At 41.7% G+C, this 21,096-nt stretch overlaps 1 protein-coding gene across 4 annotated transcripts in view; it reads right to left on the bottom strand.

Annotated features, from left to right (window-relative positions):
• The window catches only part of DYNC1I1 (dynein cytoplasmic 1 intermediate chain 1), a 244,612-nt gene that overhangs the window by 32,393 nt on the left and 191,123 nt on the right, over positions 1-21,096 (bottom strand). For all 4 annotated transcript variants that reach the window (XM_065397879.1, XM_065397881.1, XM_065397880.1 and 1 more), the window contains 3 exons: positions 20,962-21,075; positions 17,937-18,070; positions 14,719-14,863 (listed from right to left, as the gene is read on the bottom strand). In XM_065397879.1, coding sequence (XP_065253951.1) covers positions 14,719-14,863; positions 17,937-18,070; positions 20,962-21,075 — 393 coding nt within the window. The remainder of the gene's footprint in view (positions 1-14,718; positions 14,864-17,936; positions 18,071-20,961; positions 21,076-21,096) is intronic.

A 21,096-nucleotide genomic window follows, 5' to 3' on the forward strand; every position in this document is an offset into this window, starting at 1 on the left:
TCAAGTGGTGCAGATCTTATTTTAAGCGAACATTGTCATTTCAAAACACCTTAGAAGTCAGAGGCAAGTTTGCAAGTACACCAGAAATAAAATGTAATTGGACATAATGAATTATTCATCACATCTGGCTTCTCTTATTCTAATTTTTGCATAATGCCTTCACTAATCCCTGATCAATTAATGTAAAATGAAATTTAAATGATAATGAAAACTCCAGAGATAAGAGAAATTAAGTATGCTCATAGCCTGTGACAGAAATCTAAACAATGGGATTTTTTAAAAAACGTCTTCCTCATCCACTCAGCTGTCTGTAACAGCTCTTTGGGTTTCGTTTAATGCCTTTATAAGCAGGGTATGATAGAGATCTGAAGAAAGAGAATATAAGAATTCGAAGTTATGATTCTACCCTACACTTGTAAAGGGACTTTAGTAAGAGGTAAAGTATTACACAGAAGACCCTCAGAGAAACAGGGTGGGTGAGGCAGTATCTTTTATTTCACCAACTTCTCTGTTGGTGAGAAAGACAAGCGTTGAACCTTACACAGAGCTCTTCTTCAGGCTTGAAAGCTTGTCTCTCTCACCAACAGAAGTTGGTCTAATAAAATATATTACCTCACCCGCCTTGTCTCTCTGATATCCTGGGACCCATTGGTCTACAACAACACTACATACAGAAGACCTTTGTTAGCCTATTTTTATACTGGTTTTAAATATTTGGGGTTTCTGAAGAAGGTCATTGCAGAATACACCCTGTCCTGATAATAAAACAAGGGAAAGAAAACATAAATTAATGCTGGGAACACATGAAATAGCTCATGCGGTTGTAATTATTTGCTAATAAGCTACTGATAACACTAACCGATTTGCATATAAAAATTGTGCAATTTAAGGGCCTGATCCAAAGCCCATAGAAGGACTCCCATTGACTGCAGTAGGCTTTGGATCAGGTTCTAGAAGAATACTTTAAAATTAAATATAATATTTTTAATGAACAGTTTCTTACCTGCATTATTGAGATCACCATTATTTCTAAAAGTGAAGGAACTGAATTTTTACTTATGCTGTTTCTTTTTGCATTTTATTAATTTTTGTCAATAAAAATAGAGTGCTCAGCTTCAACTCTACTTAGAGTTTACTTCGTTTGTTTCATTTTCCATCATCCTGCATTACACATTGCTGCCGTGTTTAGGTTTTATATATTATATATGTATGTGTGTATGTATATATTCCTCCACAGTGTCTGTGAGTGTACACACAAAACATGCACACACGCTGCCAAGGAATGTATGTGTTTTCATTGCAATATAAAAAGAATGAATGAAAACATTTCTATCCACCATAAGTTTTATAACAGTATATTTGCAGATTTAATTACATGACAGTGTCTTTTTAAAACACAAAGGCATTGGATAGTACTTATAGGCCTCCTTTAATTCTGTTTGAGTCAATGGAAGTTTAGCCACTGACTTCCAGTGGAAGCAGGATCAAATGTTCATATTTGGCCTTATACTTTTGTTATTTCATAAATGTAACAAATATTTTGTTTTATTTTTAAGTTGGAGCTCAAGATGAGGAATTACCTCAGTTTGATGTGCACTCTTTCTAAAAAGGTTAAATATTGTCCTCTGGAGTCTTAGTGTTGCAAAAACAAACAAAACAAACATACAAAAATAGCAAGAGCAAATTCTTTCCCAAATAAGGAAAAGCACATGAATATCCCATTGAAGTGTAAATGGGACTACATGCATGCTTAAAATTAAGCACATGTGTGTTTGCAGAATTGGGGGCTAAGTGATGATCAGGGTTTTGAGGAGACAGAAGTATTATAAAAGATACTTGGGAGCTAATATCTTCAGCTGAAAGCCTGCAAATAGAATTCAGAGCAGGTCACACAACTCCACAATGTGTACAAAACACATACACAGAGCATGCAGTATTTTATATTTTCATTGTAAATTGTGCTGGTTTCAAAGATTTCAGACATACAAATTTGCTGGAGAAAACTTATCAGTAGTATAAAATAGTGTGTTTAAAGGAAACAAAGTCCGCCCAATTGCTTATAGGAAAATATTTTTCTCATGCACAGAAAATACACTACAAATACAGTACTACAGACCATAAATGTCACAAAATACCATGTGATTAAGAGGCACAAAATCTATCCACAGTAGATTGCAATCAACATTTCATTTTGAAGAAATACTGAAATTGGATTTATTCTTATTTTATTCTGTCATTCACTTTTTATGGCCTTTTAGCTCCAGCAATATATTTACCGAATAATGACCAGCATGATCCAGAGGATAAGGTACTGAAAAGAGTGTCAGGAGACCTGGGTTCTATTCTTGACTCTGTCTTTGACTACTGGGTGACCGTTGGCAAGTCACTTCACCCTATATGACACAATTTTTCAACTGTAAAGTGGGATTAATGATACCTACCGTCCTTTGTACAGTGCTTTGAGATTGATGGATGAAAAGCACTGTCTAAATGGTAAGCATTATCATTACCATGATAGTGAAGATCTGAACATGCAAAACTGAAGTCAGGGATAAAATCTGGACAGCCAGAATAATGTGCATTTAAGAAGCATCCAAACCATTTAGAAAATGAGACTCATATTAATAAATCCGAATGTGGGTTTGCATGGGACAGGGAGATAAGCAATTCCACGCTCGCAAATAGCCGAGGTAGTCCTGGTTAACTAATCACTAGCTTATTATTGGAAAACATGTTATGGGAATGTAGGTCTGTGAACTGCATCCCTTTGTTTGAGAAGAAATAAATACTGGGCAACCTTTCTACACAAGCCAGCAGTAAGGCCCATGCTTAACTTTACGCACTGTGAGTACACCTCTACCCCGATATAATGCGACCTGATATAACATGAATTTGGATATGATGTGGTAAAGCAGCGCTCCGGGGGGGTGGGGCTGTGCACTCTGGCGGATCAAAGCAAGTTCGATATAATGCAGTAAGATTTTTTGGCTCCCGAGGACAGCGTTATATCGGGGTAGAGGTGTAGTTCTATTGACTTCAATAGGATGACTCATAGTGCACAAGTGCAGGACTGGGGCCTTAGTCTTTACTGTAAACCCACTGACAAAGGGCCCAGGCCTGTCAACTCTTAGTCATATGAGTAGTCCTTACTCCTAAGAACAGCATTTTCAAAATCACATTTATCACTACAAACTAGTTCTAGGAACTGTTAAAATGTGAGTACATTGAAAGTTCACTTTAACACCATTTTAAATTGCTTGAACTTCTGACTTACAAGCTGTATACCTACCATATGGCTAATGTTATGAAACAACTGGAACTGAAACTTGATGAGCTTGCATTCTTAAGTTTCAGCCCCCATTATCATTCTTACACACAGAACAAATAGATGAAAGCAATATCTTGAGCCAAATCCACGTATTTTTGAAAAAGGCAATTTTGGGTGAAATTCTGACTCTGCTGAAGTCAATGGGAGTTTTGCCATTGATTTCAAGAGGACCGGGATTTCAGCATACCTTTGCTATATTGGCAGATTGTTTCTAGCTGGCCAATTGTACTTGGGCCATGTTTCTTCAAAACTGCTGAATTCATCAGCTAAGCTTTAGTGGGGGGGTTCAACCTTTTATTTTTAAAAGCATCCTTTTATTAAGTCGGCACTTTTCCATATGCTACTACACTATGCATTTTAGCCACTGATATCTTTTAAAAGACTGCTGTTTTTCTCAAGCAATTTTTCTTGCAGCTCTTACCTATATGTAAATGACTCATTACAATATTATATCAAATGATAAATTTGAATCTCGTTATTCAAAAAGCTCAAAATGTATTATCCTTATCTTGTTACTACAGAAATCAGCACTTAGCTCCACCGATCATACCTGTTTTATTCTGCACCACGGAAGGCCCCATGACTGTGCCTTAACTGCATCGCAGGCTGATTTGCAATTTACTCAGCTCATAATCCTGTCTGCGGAAATATTTTTGTTTTTTCAGAGAAAGGCCCTGGGACATACTGGCAGCTATTGGCCAGAGTTGACTTTATCTGGCTGACATTAGGAAGAATATGGCTTAGTGTGTTCCTTGTTTAGCGGAGAATCCTTCCCCATCTCCCTCCCACAGAGGACCCTCTCACAGTGGAACCAGTGTGCTCGCTGCAGGGGGGGGAGGGGAAGAGCAGGATTTGAGGAGGTGTAGGGAGGGACATTTCCTGGATACTGTTACATGGGGGAGGGTGCTCAGGGGTGGAGCCAGAAGGCCAAGCACTCTGAGGAACTTGTCTTCTGACTCCCCCAATGTGGAGGCACCAAAGATTACTCTGGCTGCCTCAGCAAAACAACCACCAAATTCTGTTCAGACTATCTGAAGGACAATTAAGAACATCTAACCTGGCATCCTATTCTCATATCAACAGTTAGGGAGGTAACTTCCACCTTAGATCATCTGCTGGTAGAAAGGGTGGAGTAATGTTGCAGGAATGGAGACTGAGGCCCAATGAAATACTCAGAGAAAAGCCAGAGGACTGTGTAAAACACCTCATTGGCAGCTAGACGGGAGCAGAATCAGAGCTTTTCAATTAGATCTTGAGCCAATGCCCATTGAAATCTTTCAGTGGATCAGACCCCACGTTGTTAAGGAAAGACTATAGCCTGGGCTGGCTCTTTGCATAAATCCCTGTAACCTGTGCACTCCAAACCCCAAGAATAAAGCCTTGAGGAGGAATATTTTGCTTAGTGAAATATGTTGCTGTTGCTGTTTGATTAGGTGGCTCACTCACTCCCTCATCTTACTTAGAAACACAGATTGTCTTGGATTTCCTACCCCACCATTCTGTCCCCCTTTTCTCTGCCTCCTCTTCTCCTCCCTTTGCCAACAAATAAACTACTAGGCCTCGTGGTAAGCCTCTCCCCTTCCATGGTGATGGCTATGGCTATGCTCCTCCACTGCTGCAACCATTGCCTGAGGCATTGCCTGAGCACCACCTTGCTCCTCTTCCTGCTCTGCGCTGTGGATGATAGGCAATGGGGATTGAGTGGGGAAAAGAGGCAGGGATGCAGGATCGCATGGATATAGTTACAAGGGATCATGACCACAGTTATTACAACACCATGGTTCTCACTGGAAAGAGGAAGGAACATTCGCGATCAGGCCCCTCAATGCTCAGTTGTTTCTTTTTTAAAAATAGAAAATACAATTTCATCACAGGGTGGCCAGTCTGCTATCACACTTGTGCTCGGGGAATTATTATGCCTTCTCGGCAGCCCTGTTGTTTCATTCTCAACATGCCACTTGCTGGGATCTGCACTCTGGAGGGTGGGGAATATTGACGAATCTCTAATGTGGCCGAACAGCGGTTTACACTGAGCCATCAAGATTAGTCTTTGTGGCTGGTAGGATCAGGAGATCTGCAGAGTTTTCCTGGGTCAGCAACCGCAGACTCTGAGCTTAATTATTACTGAAGAGAACCCCATCTTGTAGGATTCTGAACACATTTCCTTTCCTTCTAATAACAAAATATTTCCAAGAGCACAACGGGGGTTGCTGTAGTAGATGGAGGGGAAATTTTGTTGATTAGCTGCATTACAAATTTTTTATATTTTTTTGTATATAGTCTTAATTATTCTGAAATACTTCATAGTTGCAGCCTGATTCTGCACCACTGTAGTCAATGGGAGTTTTGCGGTTGACTTCAATGGGATTGGGACTTAATTTTGTGTCGGTTGATGAACCCCTAATGCTAACTTCTGCTCTCGATATGTGCATGAAGCTTCCACTGATTACAACAGAATTTACACAAGTGCATTCTCAGCCAGAATTTAGCCCTTTCAGTTTTTGTCAAACCAGCCTCACCTCTCAGAAAATTTCTATTTTATTTTCTTACATGGAGATTTGTTCACAAGATGCTTCATAAGCATGAAGAAACAGGGTTTGGAATGTGCCTGCCTGCTTAAGTATATTTTCCTGTCGCTATTTAAAATACAGTTACACCGAAAACCAAAATCATGAGAAACACTTAATGTGAAAAATTCAAGGCTGACTTGAAACCACCTGACTTCACTTTGGTTTTGCTCCTTAAAATTACCTAGAAAATACCATAATCTTCTTTTCGTATGGCTGGATGAGAGCCAGACCTCTGGCTCCAGAGGTAAAGGGCAAAAACTAAAAATCCTGTCTGAACAGGCAGCTCCACCCTCTTCCCCAAGTCAGTTTGGCTTTTTGACAGAAAGTGAGCTCTGAAGCAAAATCATTCATTGCTTTGGTCTTGGACAAAACTCAAATTCCTGAACTCACATGGCAAACAGAACATTTCCATGAAATCCAGCATGATAACATTATCACCCTTTGTTTTAATCTATAATCTGATTCAATGAGCATATGCAGTGATTAGCAATTTTAATTACTTCTGTTAAAGAGATGAAGTCTTAAATAGAAATATACTTCTTAGGGGCAGATTAAGGAAGGATTCTTAGTGCCACTGGATCTCAGCTGGCAATCTAGGGGATGTGATGTAGCTGTCCATCCATGAAAAAATAAGGTCAAATTTGCCACTGGGTTAAGTGGACACAACTCCACTGTAATCTGTGGGAGACTGGAGGATAGTCAAGGAGTCCATTCAGAGAGAGAATGGGACAAAGTTTTTTGGGGGTACATAAGTTCACGGAGTCCAAGAGGGCTGGAAGGAGTATGTGCAAGACAAAAGGAAGCAACATTTTGTGGGGAGCATCGACGTTTCAGTGGATTCAGGTCACTTAGGCCTGGTCTATAAGGTTGCCAGAATAGCTGTACCAGTATAGTAATACCAGCAAAACCTTCTAGTGGAGACACAGTTTATACTGGCAAGAGTGCTTTTGTTCTTGTGTCTACACTAAGGCTTTTCCTGGCATAGAAATGATGTAAAAAAAATATCACCCTCCTAACTGACATATATACTGGGAAAAGGTTAAAATGTAGACCTGTCTCACCCCACCCCTCTTTCTGCTGAGAGATATACTCCACAATAAAGATTTTTTTTTACGATTAGTAAAAATTATGGATTACAGACCCGAGCATACAACCCTCACTCACCTAAATAGTTTCACTGGCCCTAATCCTCATGTCGGGCCCAGGGGCACTCAATGTAGGCCCAAGGAGGGGGGGCAAAGGTGTCTTTATAACACCTCTGCATTTCCTCAGTCCATGGAGCTGTCAGGGGATGAATGGTTCCAGGCGCAAGTTAGAGCACTCCCTGGGCTATAACGTACAGCTGCCTTCGATCGCCCTCAAGAGCCATACTGGTAGTCATGGCTTGCTGACACACAATGTGCTCCAGCCACACCTCCTTCCCCAGCACAACTCCTTGTGCTGAGGGCTAATAAATAGAGGCAGTATAGAGCCCATTGTGCTATCTTTTCACATCCCAGGGATTTCCCTTTGAAAGAGGAATCCTCAGCAGGCCACCAAGGCCATTTTCAAGGAATCTTTGCAACACCTGAGCTTTGGAAAGCAACCTATTGGGGCTGAAGATGATGTTTATTGACCCTAATGGGTCAATGCATGAGTGAAGATTTCAGGATTAGTCCCTAAGGATGTGAATTAGTGCCAGTAATAGCATAAGTAATCAGATGGGTTTCTCACACAGCTCTACCAATACAACTTTGTCTGGACCTCCAGGGCCCCCGCTGAATTAATTGCTTTTCCTGTTTTAAATTAAAGATCTGTCCAGGGCACCTCTAGAACAGAAATTACGAACTGTTGTGGTTTTGTGATATGGACAAATGTCCTCTAAGGATAGGAGGAGCTCTTCCAACTCAGTTTCAATGTTCCTACCTAATGCTACGGAGGCCTGAACCAGAGTTTCCAGAGCTGAAAGGCTGGTGAGCTTACCTGCTGTGTGAGTTCCGGTAGCTCCATGAAAAAGCATAAAAGCAATAGCTTTGGTTGGTAGGCACATTCCGGGGACAGTGAGATGTTAATTATTAAAGCAGACTATTCAGTTCAGGACAATTTATGGTCTAGGAAATTATTAGAAATTAAAATAAAAAAGGACAAAATTGATGGAGTGGAGTAAGTTCTACATACTGTACCATTAGTACCAACCTGTATTCTGTTTGACTGACAAAAGTAGTCTTTTTGCTTAATAGAATGTCAAGTACAATTGTTTTCATCGATTCATAGATTATATGGCTAGAAAGGACCATTGTGATCATCCAGTCTGACCTTCTGCGGAACACAGGCCATAGGACTTCCTGAATTAACACCTGTTTGAACTAGAGTGTGTCTTTTAGAAAAACATCCAATCTTGATTTTAAAATTCCCAGTGGTGGAGGAACCACCACCTCCCTTGATACATTGTTCCAATGGTTTTGTTAAGTTTATTGTACTTTTATCACAAATGCTATTTACTTTTTTCTGTACTTGTATCAGTAAATGTGAGTTAGTCGATAAGAAAGCTAAGGAGCTGACACTGACTTCAGTTAGTTTAACTGGTATTATACTAGATCAAATCAATGTCAGCTAATCAGATTTCTAGATACTTGTCCAATAATCACTTGATTATTTAGAAAAGGAAAAATTAGAACTATTAAAAATTGGTGTACTAGTAAACTTAACAAATATGGATATTTTATGAATAAATTGTTTTCTTATTGACTAACTCACATAATAATTCAATTTTTCTGATTCATTCTGCTACAGCAATTCCCATCTGAGTACATTTGTTCTACTGTGCTGGTTGTATTGTCATCTTTTTATTATTATTATTACTATTCAGATTCATTCTTGGCAGGACACAGGCAGCAGCAGCAATGCAAACTTTTTCACATTGTCCTATTGATGTGCTTCCAGGAGAGGACTGCCTCTCGGTATGAGACAGCTGTTCAGTCTCCAGGCCAAATTCAAAACTGATGTAAGTGTTGATTCAAGTTACAGGCTGGGAAGATGGTGTGAAAGTGCAGGTTGGTGTCATTTGCACCAAGATGTGGAAGGAGGGATCATATCAGGAAAAGCAACCAAAGGGAGGCTGTAGGAAGTTGTAAGAAAGTAAACCCCCTGTTGGTTGCTTTGCTGTTTCCTGGATAGCCACTTACAAAGTGTAAACTGCACCAACATCTGGCTACCAAGACTCCTGCCTGAAGCAAAAATATCCCATCTCAGCAGCTTTCCTCCTCAACTGCCATGTGCCTCCCCTAATCTCCCACCAACTGCCACTGTCTTCCAATAACTGCCCAGACCTTGCTGTGCATCTGATCCACAGTCCATTGTGCAATTTTTGCATGTAGAGCCCAAACTGAAATGTATAAGTCTGTTCCACTGTTTAAAATTAAGCGTACCAGCCCAGCACAATAGACTGGATTGGAGCAGCTCAGGAGAACAAGGGGATAACAGGCAAGCAAAGGGAATTGGAAGGAAGAGGTAATACAAGGAATGAAAGGGGGACTGGAAAGAAGAGGCTGCAAATGGTGCAAAAGAAGGAAGACAAAAGTGAATAGGGAAACAAAAGGGAGGAGTAAATGACTAGAGGGACAACTTCCGGCCAGCTCCACCATTCCCTGCCAGCAGTGTGGGAGTGATCCTGATGGCCAGTCAACTCCACATCTTCTCTCAGTCTAATTATCATAGAATCACAGAATATCAGGGTTGGCAGGGACCTCAGGAGGTCATCTAGTCCAACCCCCTAATCAAAGCAGGACCAATCCCCAACTAAATCAAAACTCTAATGACTGGGCTCGTCCAGAATATGAACCCGGGCCCTCTCTCACACAAAGCGAGAATCATACCCCTATCAGCATTTGCCATTCTGATTAAACATAAGGCAAAGGCGGGGACACAAGTATGGATTAGGAGAGTGCTCTAACACATACAACCTCTCTTCTACTCAACTACCCCTTCTGGTCATCTGTTAGACAAAGACACAAGTGGAGAACAGTGTACCAACCATAAGCAGCTTCCCCATGCTTCTAGCAGAGTTGAAGGGTAAGAACTGGGAGAGATGGGTTACACTGGAAAGGGAAGTCAAAATCCAGGTCTCCTTCCAGCCTATACAATCTCCCTCCAGCAGCAAGCACAGAAAACTTCCTCCAGTCTGCAGCTAAAGTCTCCTTATGGCAGAATAATGCGCTGTACTGATAAGCCCCAAGAAATCCAGTCCTGCTTTCTTCTCATGACATAACCCCTACTCTGCACAGCAATTACAGTCAGAATACTAATGATACTTATATTGCATTATTTAACAACACAGCATTTATTAATTATCTAATCAACAGGAGCATTAATTAATTAATTAATTAACGAACTACGCTTAGCCTTTCCAAAGCACTTTATATCTTCAAGGCACTCCCAGACAATATCTAATTAAGGACAAGGCTCAGCAGAGCTTTTCCCACTGGCACGTCCCTTTGGACTGTTCTGGATCCCGGGATCTCACAGGACATGGCATGCTCTCATGCGTCAATGGCAAACCTTCCATTCACTTCACCGGGAGTCTCATGGTGCCACTGATGTCAAAGAGCCAGGAGTGTACATTATTTTTTATCGCCCCACCCCCCTTGTTCTGGTTCTGTCACTACCTTAACAAAAGACATTTATTCCTGCTACGATATTTCTCTGGACGCTTACAGAAGCATTAAAAATGTGATATAATTATTGAATAATCTGATGTGTGACTACTTGAACATTTTATCACTGATACCCACAGAGTCTTCATTTCTCAGCCAGTTGAGGATGTCATTCTCAGTTATTTGTCTGAACTCTGCCTTTCAGTGGAAGGAAGAGTGTGTTAGAGCAGATTATAAAATGTCACGCCAGATTGTTTTAAGGGAGCCGGTGATTTCAGTCTATCAGTCAAACTCGCACTACCCAAGTGCCTTTCCCATAAGCACCCCAGGATGCTGCACAACGTCAATAGACAATAGAAACACACAGGTTTCATGTTTTGCTTTGCAAGTGGACAGTGGCTCTGAAGCTTTACAAATAAAAGAATTGAATTTCAGGACCAAGGAGAATAATATGCATGGGATTAAGAAGACAGCATCTGTATGAACAAACAAACTCTAAAGCCCTGGATGCTGAAAAAGAATGATCTGACAGATAAGGAGCAAAGGGCAAAAGCAACGTTGAGTAAACCGTCGTAAAGCATCATCAGCACTTAATTAAAATTAACCCACTGATTTATTAGTAGACAATCAAACTATTTGAAGGGATGAACCAAAGGCCACTGAAGTCAATAGATGCTTTTCCAATGACTTTTCAATGGGTTTGGATCAGGCTTTTAATGGGAGCAATGTGATTAAAAAACCCTTAAACCCTCGCTGAAGAATATTGTACTAACCACAAACAAGAGAATTAACCAAATGATATGCAAACAAAATATTGCACTGGTCAAATGAGAAGGAAAAGGAAGTATAGATTGGCATTTCTGCACAGGTCTCGTGTCTCAGTCTGGCTGGATTCCCGAGCAGATTAAAGTTTTAAAAGGTAGCTGCTATAAAAAAGCTAGCTGTCTACCATGGGAGCCCTCTCCTGAACTGTGAAAAGGTCACCTATTACAGATATGAATTTAGTTCTTTGTTAAATTATTGTATTCAGCAGGATTTGATTCAAACGTTTTGGCATTGGATTTTTGTATGGGGATGTTGGACTGTGGACCACTATCAGTACTGTTATTTTCTGTGTCCAAAACACTCTCCAATCGTGCTATTGGAGTTTTAGACCAGTATTCTAGAATACTGTGGTTTTATTTGTAAAGTGTTATATAAGATAGCTACCTGAGATAAAACGTCCTATTCATCCCTGGTATAATTTCATTAAAGCCACTGATGAATCAGGCCCTTATGGACAAATTCAACACCCACTCACCGGGCAGCCAAATATCATGCATCTCACATGATATCATGCATCTCACACGTATTTGGTACCCCACAGTGCAGCCTCGCAGAGATGTCACGCTTTCAGTTGAGCTTCAGGATCTCTGTAGTTGTGGCTACCAGCCACTGGGGCAACTGTAGCAACTGCTGAGCAGCCCTCTGGGTGGTCTTTCTGGCTCCTCCCTGGCTGCTCCCCTTATTGGATCTCAGTGGGGAAGAGGCAGCTGGGAAGAGGAGGCAGCAGCAAAACAAGCAGAAGTGGGTGGGGCAGAAGGTGAGGGTCCACCATGGAGTTCAGACTCCCCTAGCCACCCTTCCCCAGCCTTAGTCACCCCAGACATCCTCAGACAGCATTTTCCACCTATCCCCCTATTCAGCTCCCAGTTATCCCCCATCCCCTTGATCCAGAGACACTGGACACCCCCACCCAGGCTCCCACCCAACCATCAGTCACCCCCACCCAGCTACCGCAGCACCATTCACCATCTATCCCCCCATCCAACTCCTCCTAGTGATCCTCCGTCTCCTCTACCCAGGTACCTGTAGACACCAGACACACCCACTGAGATTCCCACCCATTCACCAATCAGCCCTACCCAGCCACCTCCAGATACCAATTGCCCATATTTCCACCAAGCCGCCAGTTGCCTCCCTCCAGACAGCCACTCCAGGCACTCCCACCAGCCTTCCACCCAGCCACCAGATATCCCCACCCAGCTATCCCTTCAAACAGCTTCTATCCATTACCTAGCAACCCCCAGACCCTCTGGCACCCACCAATCCCCCAGACGCATGCCAGCATGCTCATTACAGCTGCCAAGTTTTGAGCAGTTCCATATCCCATCCCCATTGACAGGGTCTGTTGACTATAAGATGAAGTTTAGGGTTACATGCAAATTATTTACAATCATACAAATTAAGTTGTTAATTTCTGTAAGATGTCAGACATGGAGCAGTGCAACACGTGGCAGCTCTGATCACTGATGTCATTGAAAAGACTCCCATTGTCTACAATGGACATTGGATCAGGCCCTGAGATTATATATTTTAACAAACATATAATTAAGCCTTTGCATAAGGAGGATTCAAATAACTGCCAAGTATCGAGGTAGCTCCATTTCTATTTAGAGCATAATGCTGTCACATGACCTGCCTCTAGCCAGTTTTGTAGTTACATTTGCTATGCATCTGTACCATCATTTCCCACCCATGATGCCTTTGAGGAAAACATTCTGAGATGCTTCCTGATTGGGTCAGTTTCCAACATTGGAATCCTGTTGGGTGCAGCTCAAGATGTGAGCCAAACAACATCAGCGATTCTTAAAGACACTGCCAAGATTAAAATCAGACATTTGAAAAACAAATCTCTACCTATTGAATGATGATAACACAATTTAGATGATTTCATCAGCAAGAATATTAACCTAATTTACACTTGTTTAGATTTTGTTTTTCATTCAGCTCCCACAATGAAGGTAGCCTGGTCTATTTAATCAACTTCATATTTTTCCCTCACTTTGGTTATCCTACACCAAGACAATACTACTGAAGATGGGGTTAGCATCTGCTTAGTTTCACCAAACTGTATGGCAATTTTTGTTGCACAAAATAATCTCTCTGTGTGAGGTCTGTATGCAATACATCCCTGGACATGTACATGTACAGTGTGTATAGATTTTACAGCTGATAATAACTACATTAAATCTCCTCAGGGCTTCCTCTAGTCAGAAGGAAAAAACTCTACTTCTGTGCCAACATCTTGGTGCACTGTTTGCATATTATTAACCCTAGGAGTTTGGCCTGCATACGGAGTACTAGGTTGGTCACTTTGTAAACTGTAATACAAAACAACACAAACTGTAACCAAAGTCAAAAACATCAGTAGTACATTCTGATTCCATTTGCAGGAGCACAATTCTTTAGTAAGTGCCAGAAAATGTCAACTTAACTTCTGTCAGAGAATCATATTTGTTAGAGATAGAAAGTATTATTCAAGTCATCTACTCCAGCATCAGTGATTTCCCTAATGCTGTTCTGGTGACTAACCCTAATTTATATTTTGTCAAGTACTTTTAGATCTATGGCATATTATGCTAATTATTACACGACAGGTGCAACTCCATTGGGCCAGGTTCACTGAACCAGATTCGCTGAACCTGGAACTGGGCCATTTATTTCTCGGCACCAACTTGGATGTTCCTGACCCCCAGGGGGATTTGCTCAAGGGAAGGCAGATGGTGTACTTGAAGATAGACTCCCTCTATTCTGCTAGGGGGTGTGGTTGCTCTACATCCCATCGGCAGAGGCTGGGAAGGAGATGGGGTGATCATCTTTTTAGACAATGCCACCACTTTTTGGACTGTGCTGTCCCTTATAGATCCTCAGTAAACAGGAGGTTAGTGTGGCTTTTTGCCATCACAACATCAGGGGATGGTGTAGAGGTGTAGGCAAGGAGAAGCTGCCTATGTAGGATGGCATAAACCTTGGGATTAATTTAGCTGAGGCAGATATATTAGGGATGAATTTTAGCCATGGAGTCCTCATGCATTACCTTAGCTAAATTATCCCTTCATATGAGACAGATTCTTCACCCTCATTTAAAGCTTAATATTCAAAGTATTTCTGAGAATGATATTTTCATGTAACAACTCCCCAAATTCATACTGTGCTTCTTTTGCAATATTTGGATAGGTAACTTGAGCAACAGGGAAAAAGAAAGTATGTGAGGGGAAAACAACAATTAATTAATAATAGCGGATGCAACCATCTGTTGGAATAGATTAGGCCTTGATTATAAGCTGCAAAAATGGGCAATATTTGCCTATAAAAGTTATCTAAATGTACTAAGCAAGCCTACCCAGTCCCCTCCCAGATCTCTCACCTTTGTGGTCCACAACTTGACTGTCCAGTCAAATGATGATGTGACAAAGAGATGGGAAAAGTCGATTGGGCCCACTGCCATGTGGCAATTGATCCCCGTGACAGGTCCTTGGTGGCCTTCAAAGATTTCACCAATTCCTGCTTTACTGCAGAAAGAAGATACACACACTAACATTCAGGGACTTTTGAATACTAGGCTTTTTTCTTTATCTTCAAGTTCTTGTCTCACTGTTTCCCTAGTAAACTACCATGCAATCTGTAAAAAACAGCATCTTTCAGTTTGGGCTTTGTCTCTAAGGACATGCTGCTGTGGGCACAATTCATGCACTGGGGTGGCCAGAACCCCACTTACTGAGACTTCCTTACTCTGCAGAATACATCCATACGTGACACTTACATACAGTATCAACTATACTGTGCTTTAGAATAATATGAATAATAATAAAGGAAGACTCACAGAGCCAAATAAATCAGAGTGAGCCATTATCATGGGAATTAGCCATTAAAATTCAAAATGCATAAATAACAATGACACATCATTAGCAACTTCCTTTCTTTCTAAATATCTGAAATAACCTTCTCATGGCAACTGGCCAGTTCACCAAGAAGCAAATCCTATTCATATGATTCAAACTATTCATATGATTAAGGCGAACAGGATTTGTTGTCAAGTCCTATGGGCTAGGTATTGGTTTGAAAGAAAAGATTTCCATTTCAGAGGAACATAGAACTGGAAGGGAGATCTACTGGGTCATCATGTCCAGTACCCCGCTCTCGGAGGCAACTCCGTTATCTAATCCCATTCATAAACTTATCAAGCTCCATTTTTATTACATGAAATGGAGATCACATGAGGAAAGACCAGAACAGCTATAAAGAAGGAAAACATGTAGATCTTCATTAGAGAGCGTACGCATAGTGCGTTACTCACTCTGTTAACAACCAGCCCGAATCAACTTACCGCACTGCCCCACCATACAAAGAAAAGAGAATAATAACATCTCCCCTTCAGTCACATGGATACATACACCACAAAAGGAACAAACTCATTCAAAATATCACCGGCTCTATCACAGCCGCAAAGTCCATGCAGTCTTACCCTTTCTCAGTAGGACCAGAGTAAATGCAGAGCAGCTAGAGGGCAAGGCCAAGAACTGTATTAGAAGGAACCTTTCCAGGCTCTCTCCTCAAACAGCCCTATCAGCCACGGCAACATGGCTGAACCAGTAGCTGCATTGCCATTGGCTATCAGCCAGTGGTTGAATTCTGCAGTACCTCTGAGGAAGCACTGATTTACCGCCAGTCTTATTGTGGTCTTTTCTCCAGCCCTCCCTTCTTTTTTCCACACAGCTAATGGGCTGCATGGCTATTTTATAGCTAGGTTCTGGGGATGTGGGGAGAGTGACTTGCATAGCTGTTTTTCCTACATGCAGCTTTCTCCAAAATTTTGCTCCCCTCTGCACTATGCTGTGTTGGAGAGCATTGAGGACCTATGAAAATAAAATGGCAGTTTGGGAATGATTCCCAATAGAACACAGGCAAAAATGGCAAAGAAGCAAGAATAGCAAGAGCAGCTGACACTTTCCTCCTCTGGTGGGGGACAAAACAGGTACATCTGAAAGATGACAAGTGCTAAATTAGAAATGACCTTGGGCAGCTTTCACTTATCCAGACAGCCAAAGATTAATTCAAACCATCAGTCACTCCATCACTATAACCCCTAGATAGAGACATTGAGTGTTGCTGTACTATCAGCAAAAAAGTGAAAATAATCCTTTAAAAATGTATGATTATTTGTTTAATATTATGAATATGTAACAGAGGGCCCATTCTTTAAACACCGCATCAACATTAAGGAAAATTATTTGGACATTAGAATTATAGAAAACAACAACATGTGAAGCTACCTCACCCCAATACATTTCAAAGTGTTGAATAAAATGTAAACCCACCGACGGAAAGCTGAAGAGCTTGTTCTTTACAAGAGGCTCTCAAGAACGCTGCACAATGAAAGTGTTAGCAGTTAACACAAGCACACAAGATGGCTGAGACTCATTTTAATGAACATGAGGAACTGATCTTTGAAGTGCCCCTGGGGAGATTCCTCTGGCTGCTAACAGCATCCTGAAATAGTTTACAGGGTGCAAAATAAGGAACTCGTTTAAATTATGGAAGTGGATTTACACCTTCACCACATTGGTGAAGAATAGGAGATCATTGTTAGAGTGTACATAGCACCAAGGCTCTCCTCTGATCTAATACTTGGAGTCATAGTTCATACTTTGAAAGATCAGTGCATTGGGTAGATTCCCTATAATGCGAGAGAACATTCTAATGGGCAGTCTTTACACTGTGCTTAAGAAAGCCTCACTTTCCCATGAAGATCGTTAATGGCCCGATCCTGTGCTGCTTACTGAGGCAAAACTACCATAGAAGTCAATGGGAGTACAGGTTGCAGGATCAGACCACTAACCAACAACAATACATTTTGGGCGACATTTTGTCCTGCGTTACGCAGGTGCACTCCTGAGAAGATGCGGTAGGAAGCTTCTCCCCAGTGTAACCTGCTAGAGAAAGGCAGGCTGAAGATGTCATGCAAGGAAGTTCTAGGCTGAGGAGGAGCAGTTAGCCACCTTTGGGTTGCGTACAGACCCCCAGCACACGTGAGGCGCTAGGTGGGAGACATGCACAATGCTTTTGCTTTAAGAAATGGTGAGGAGTGCTGCTGAATGTTCTGTCTCAACGTTCCAGGAGCCATTCTGCCCTGTGCAGGCAGAATAGCTCTGAGACCCTTCTGCGGGCTGCTGCCATTCTGCCCTCTTCTGTCCCCACCCCTAGACTCAGAGGAGCAAGGTCAGAATTTTGCCCTTTAACAGACTATATCTCTACCTGCTATTAACAAGAGTCTGGAGGTGTAACTGAACAAACAAGGTGGGCTGACTCTCCAGAGTGGAGACCTACGATGAAGCTAAGGGTTATGAACATTGGGTGAGGTGTGTGGGGGGAAGGGCGCGTTATATCCTACTCTCGTGATTAATTTAGATCTGAATACCCTAAAACAAAACTATCGGTAATGGTGTAAAACTACAGAACCCGAACAGTGCTGATAATAATGGACCAACCCAAGAGGCTGATTGTTCTCCATAACACCCTAGCACCCGCCTCACCCCCTAGAGACAGAAACAGGATATGCTGCAAGTAAGCAGTACTGAAAATCACCTTCCATGACGACAAGCCGTGTAGACGGTACCCTCCTCGCTGCCAACCACAAAGTTGTTGACGTCTCCTGTTGGGAAAGCCATTCCTGTAACTGCCACCGGCTTGGATTTATTGTAGGACAGCTCCATGCTCTCCTACCAAAACAGGCCAGAGTTATTTTTTTGTTTTTGTTTTTCACCAATTGTTTTCTAAATGTGTCACAGAAAAAAGATCATTTGGCTAAATGACGTGTTGATTTTGCATAGGGCATTACAAGAAGCCACCATAATGTCACCAATCATGATGCTTGATACTGCCATTCACATGGCTGCATATCCCAGGTTCCAAAGCGGCTAGAATTCATCAGTCTGTGCTACATCTTTTTAAGTCAGACAGAGATGACAGGTGAGAATTTAAAAACTAATGGTGCAGAAACTAAAGCTAATACCTTAATGGCTTCACTTGTCAGCCCCAGGCTCTAATAAAACATACAATACCCTTCTATTTACAAACATTCTTGAAATCAATTGTTTACCGAGAAACACAAGTAATATCAGATACACCCCGCACACTTACCAAACTATGCCATTTGTACCTCAGTAGAACCGATTTAGAAAGTTCGGGTCATGTCACCATTGCCATTCTAAACAGCATTTTTCAAGGGGTTGCTGTAGCAACCATAAACATTCACTCTGGGTTCTATTGTCAAGTTGCAAGCATGTGAGCATATTTTCTTTCACTTTCCCTCGCCACACTTCAAACCAAATAAGCTGTGTCCATGTTTTGAAGTAACATGAGTGTGGATACTCTATTTTATTAGCATATAGTTTAAGCGGATTATTTTTTGCACATATATAACTCAAAACCACTTGCTTTTGAAGCTTAAATTGTGTAACTCAAGAATCCACAATGCAGATGATGGATTTGGCAATTTTCATGTATAGCTATTTAGCCTGGTATTTTTTCCCTTTTCAAAATTCCTAAGTCACTGGTCTTTTAGGGCCCAATCCTGTAGCCTTCCCTTGCAGGAGAAGTCTTACTGAAGTCTGATGGGAGTAAAGGCTGCAGAATCAGCTCTATGGTATTCCTTACTAGCTGGAATATATCCTCCCATGAAAAACATTTGCCTCTGTTAAAAGAGCCAAAACAAAAACTAGCAAATTCATAGATATAACAATGTGGAGCAAATATGCATATGCTTGTGTGGGTGCAAATCTTCATAGGGCAGATCCTCAGCTGGTGTCTACATGGAGCTCTCACTTTAATGGAACGATGACAATTGACATCAGCTGAGGATCTGCCCCCATCAGGGGCGGCTCTATGTATTTTGCCACCCCAAGCACGGCAGTCAGGCAGCCTTCGGTGGCATGCCTGCGGGAGGTCCGCTGGTAACGCGGATTCGGCGGCATGCTTGCGGGAGGTCCGCCGGTCCCGAGCTTTCGACGTACCTGCCGCCGAAACCGCGGGGTCGGCGGACCTCCCGCAGGCATGCCGCCGAAGGCAGCCTGACTGCTGCCCTCACAGCGACCGGCAGGCCGCACCCCGCGGCTTGCTGCCCCAGGCACGCACTTGGTGCGCTGGTGCGTAGAGCGCCCCTGCCCCCCATATGTACAACTGTCACCCGGTGGCCAGACACACCAATGCTTCTTTGAAAATCTGGCTCCATATTTCTAGAAGGTTTAAGACTGTGAGACAAATCAGCAAAAGCCACGAAATTCCAAGCTGAGGCTAGCACCTTGACTTCAAGTCGCATGCTTTTCTTTGCAACAGCAGCATAAGTTCAGTATAGGATCTCTGACTCAATGTAGAATGTACCATGTTGTTGGAAGCCAATTCTGGAGCTGCAGTATGCATGGACATCCCATGTAAGTGGAGAGGTTACAGAATGGGGGTATTCACAAACCCTTGTGTCACAACTGTAGCACTGTGCTGTGCTAATGCATTTTGTGTCAATAACTAATATTAAAACCAAACAACTCATATGTATCTGCACAGGGGTGAAACTAGTATAAATGTTCATTTCAGAGAAATTTCTACTAGCTATTTTAAAACAAGATTATACAACTGTCGTGATCTATCTCATGAACGCAGTGTTGTTGTAGCCATATGGGTCCCGGGATATTAGAGACACAAGTTGAGGTAATATATTTTATTGGACCAACTCCTCTTGGTGAGAAAGACGAGCTTTGAGTTAGTTTCCCTGATCTGAAGAAGAGCTGTGTGTAAGCTCGAAAGCTTGTCTCTCTCACCAACAGAAGTTGGTCCAATAAAAGATAGTACCTCATCCACCTGGTGATGTATCTCACACATTTTAATGAAACCCAGTAATAAAACATCCTTCTTCCCAGTAAACAGAAGAAAGGGATGTATTGGACTACAAACAGATGTAAACAAGCCTCTCCAAAGGTCTCTTTCAGCATCAGTTTTGTTGCTTAGTTTCCATTACTATAATCACGAGTGGTTTGGAAAAATTTCCTGGATTTCCTTTCATTTCCAATACAAAAAGGTGTGTGTGTGTATGTGTGTGTGAGTGTGTGATGGGGAGCCAGTAACAACAAACATTCTGGGGTGGGGGAAATATTTCTAAAACTTTTGATTTGCATAGTTTGTTCCCTTGGTTACTGAATTCATGAACAAGCTAAGCTTTCCTACTTGTGGGATACCGTGTCTTGGAGACATATAACTGGGTCGAGTGTGTTCTGCAGCAGTGCAATCTAGTCCATATTTGTTAAACAATCTAGAGTAAGTGCAATTTGTACCACAGGCGACTTCTATAATTACTGTGCTTTAAAATGGATTATTTCATTTTCACTTGAAACTGACCTACATATTAACGTATTACAATAATTACATGATTTGTGGTAAAGGAAATGGGTTTTGGCTCTTACAGAAGACTGCTGGAAGCAAGCTGCACTCTTTCAAGTGCATCCATTGGTTTTAGTTTGTGTAGGATATGAAGTTTTGGCTTTTAGGAACTATGTTCCATTAAGCAGGTATCTGCTTTAATCATGATGTTGTCTTCTTGTGTAGGTGAAAACAAACCCACCTGTGGTGTTGAGAGCATATCCAGGCTCCAGGAGCACATTTTGCCATCTGTAGAAACTGTAATGAGATTGTGCGCATTCTGTGTTCCAACTACATTTACACAGTATACGGGATGCTGAAAATACATGAACACCAG

Source organism: Emys orbicularis, chromosome 2 (genome assembly GCF_028017835.1).
Source record: "Emys orbicularis isolate rEmyOrb1 chromosome 2, rEmyOrb1.hap1, whole genome shotgun sequence".
Lineage (NCBI taxonomy): Eukaryota > Metazoa > Chordata > Testudines > Emydidae > Emys > Emys orbicularis.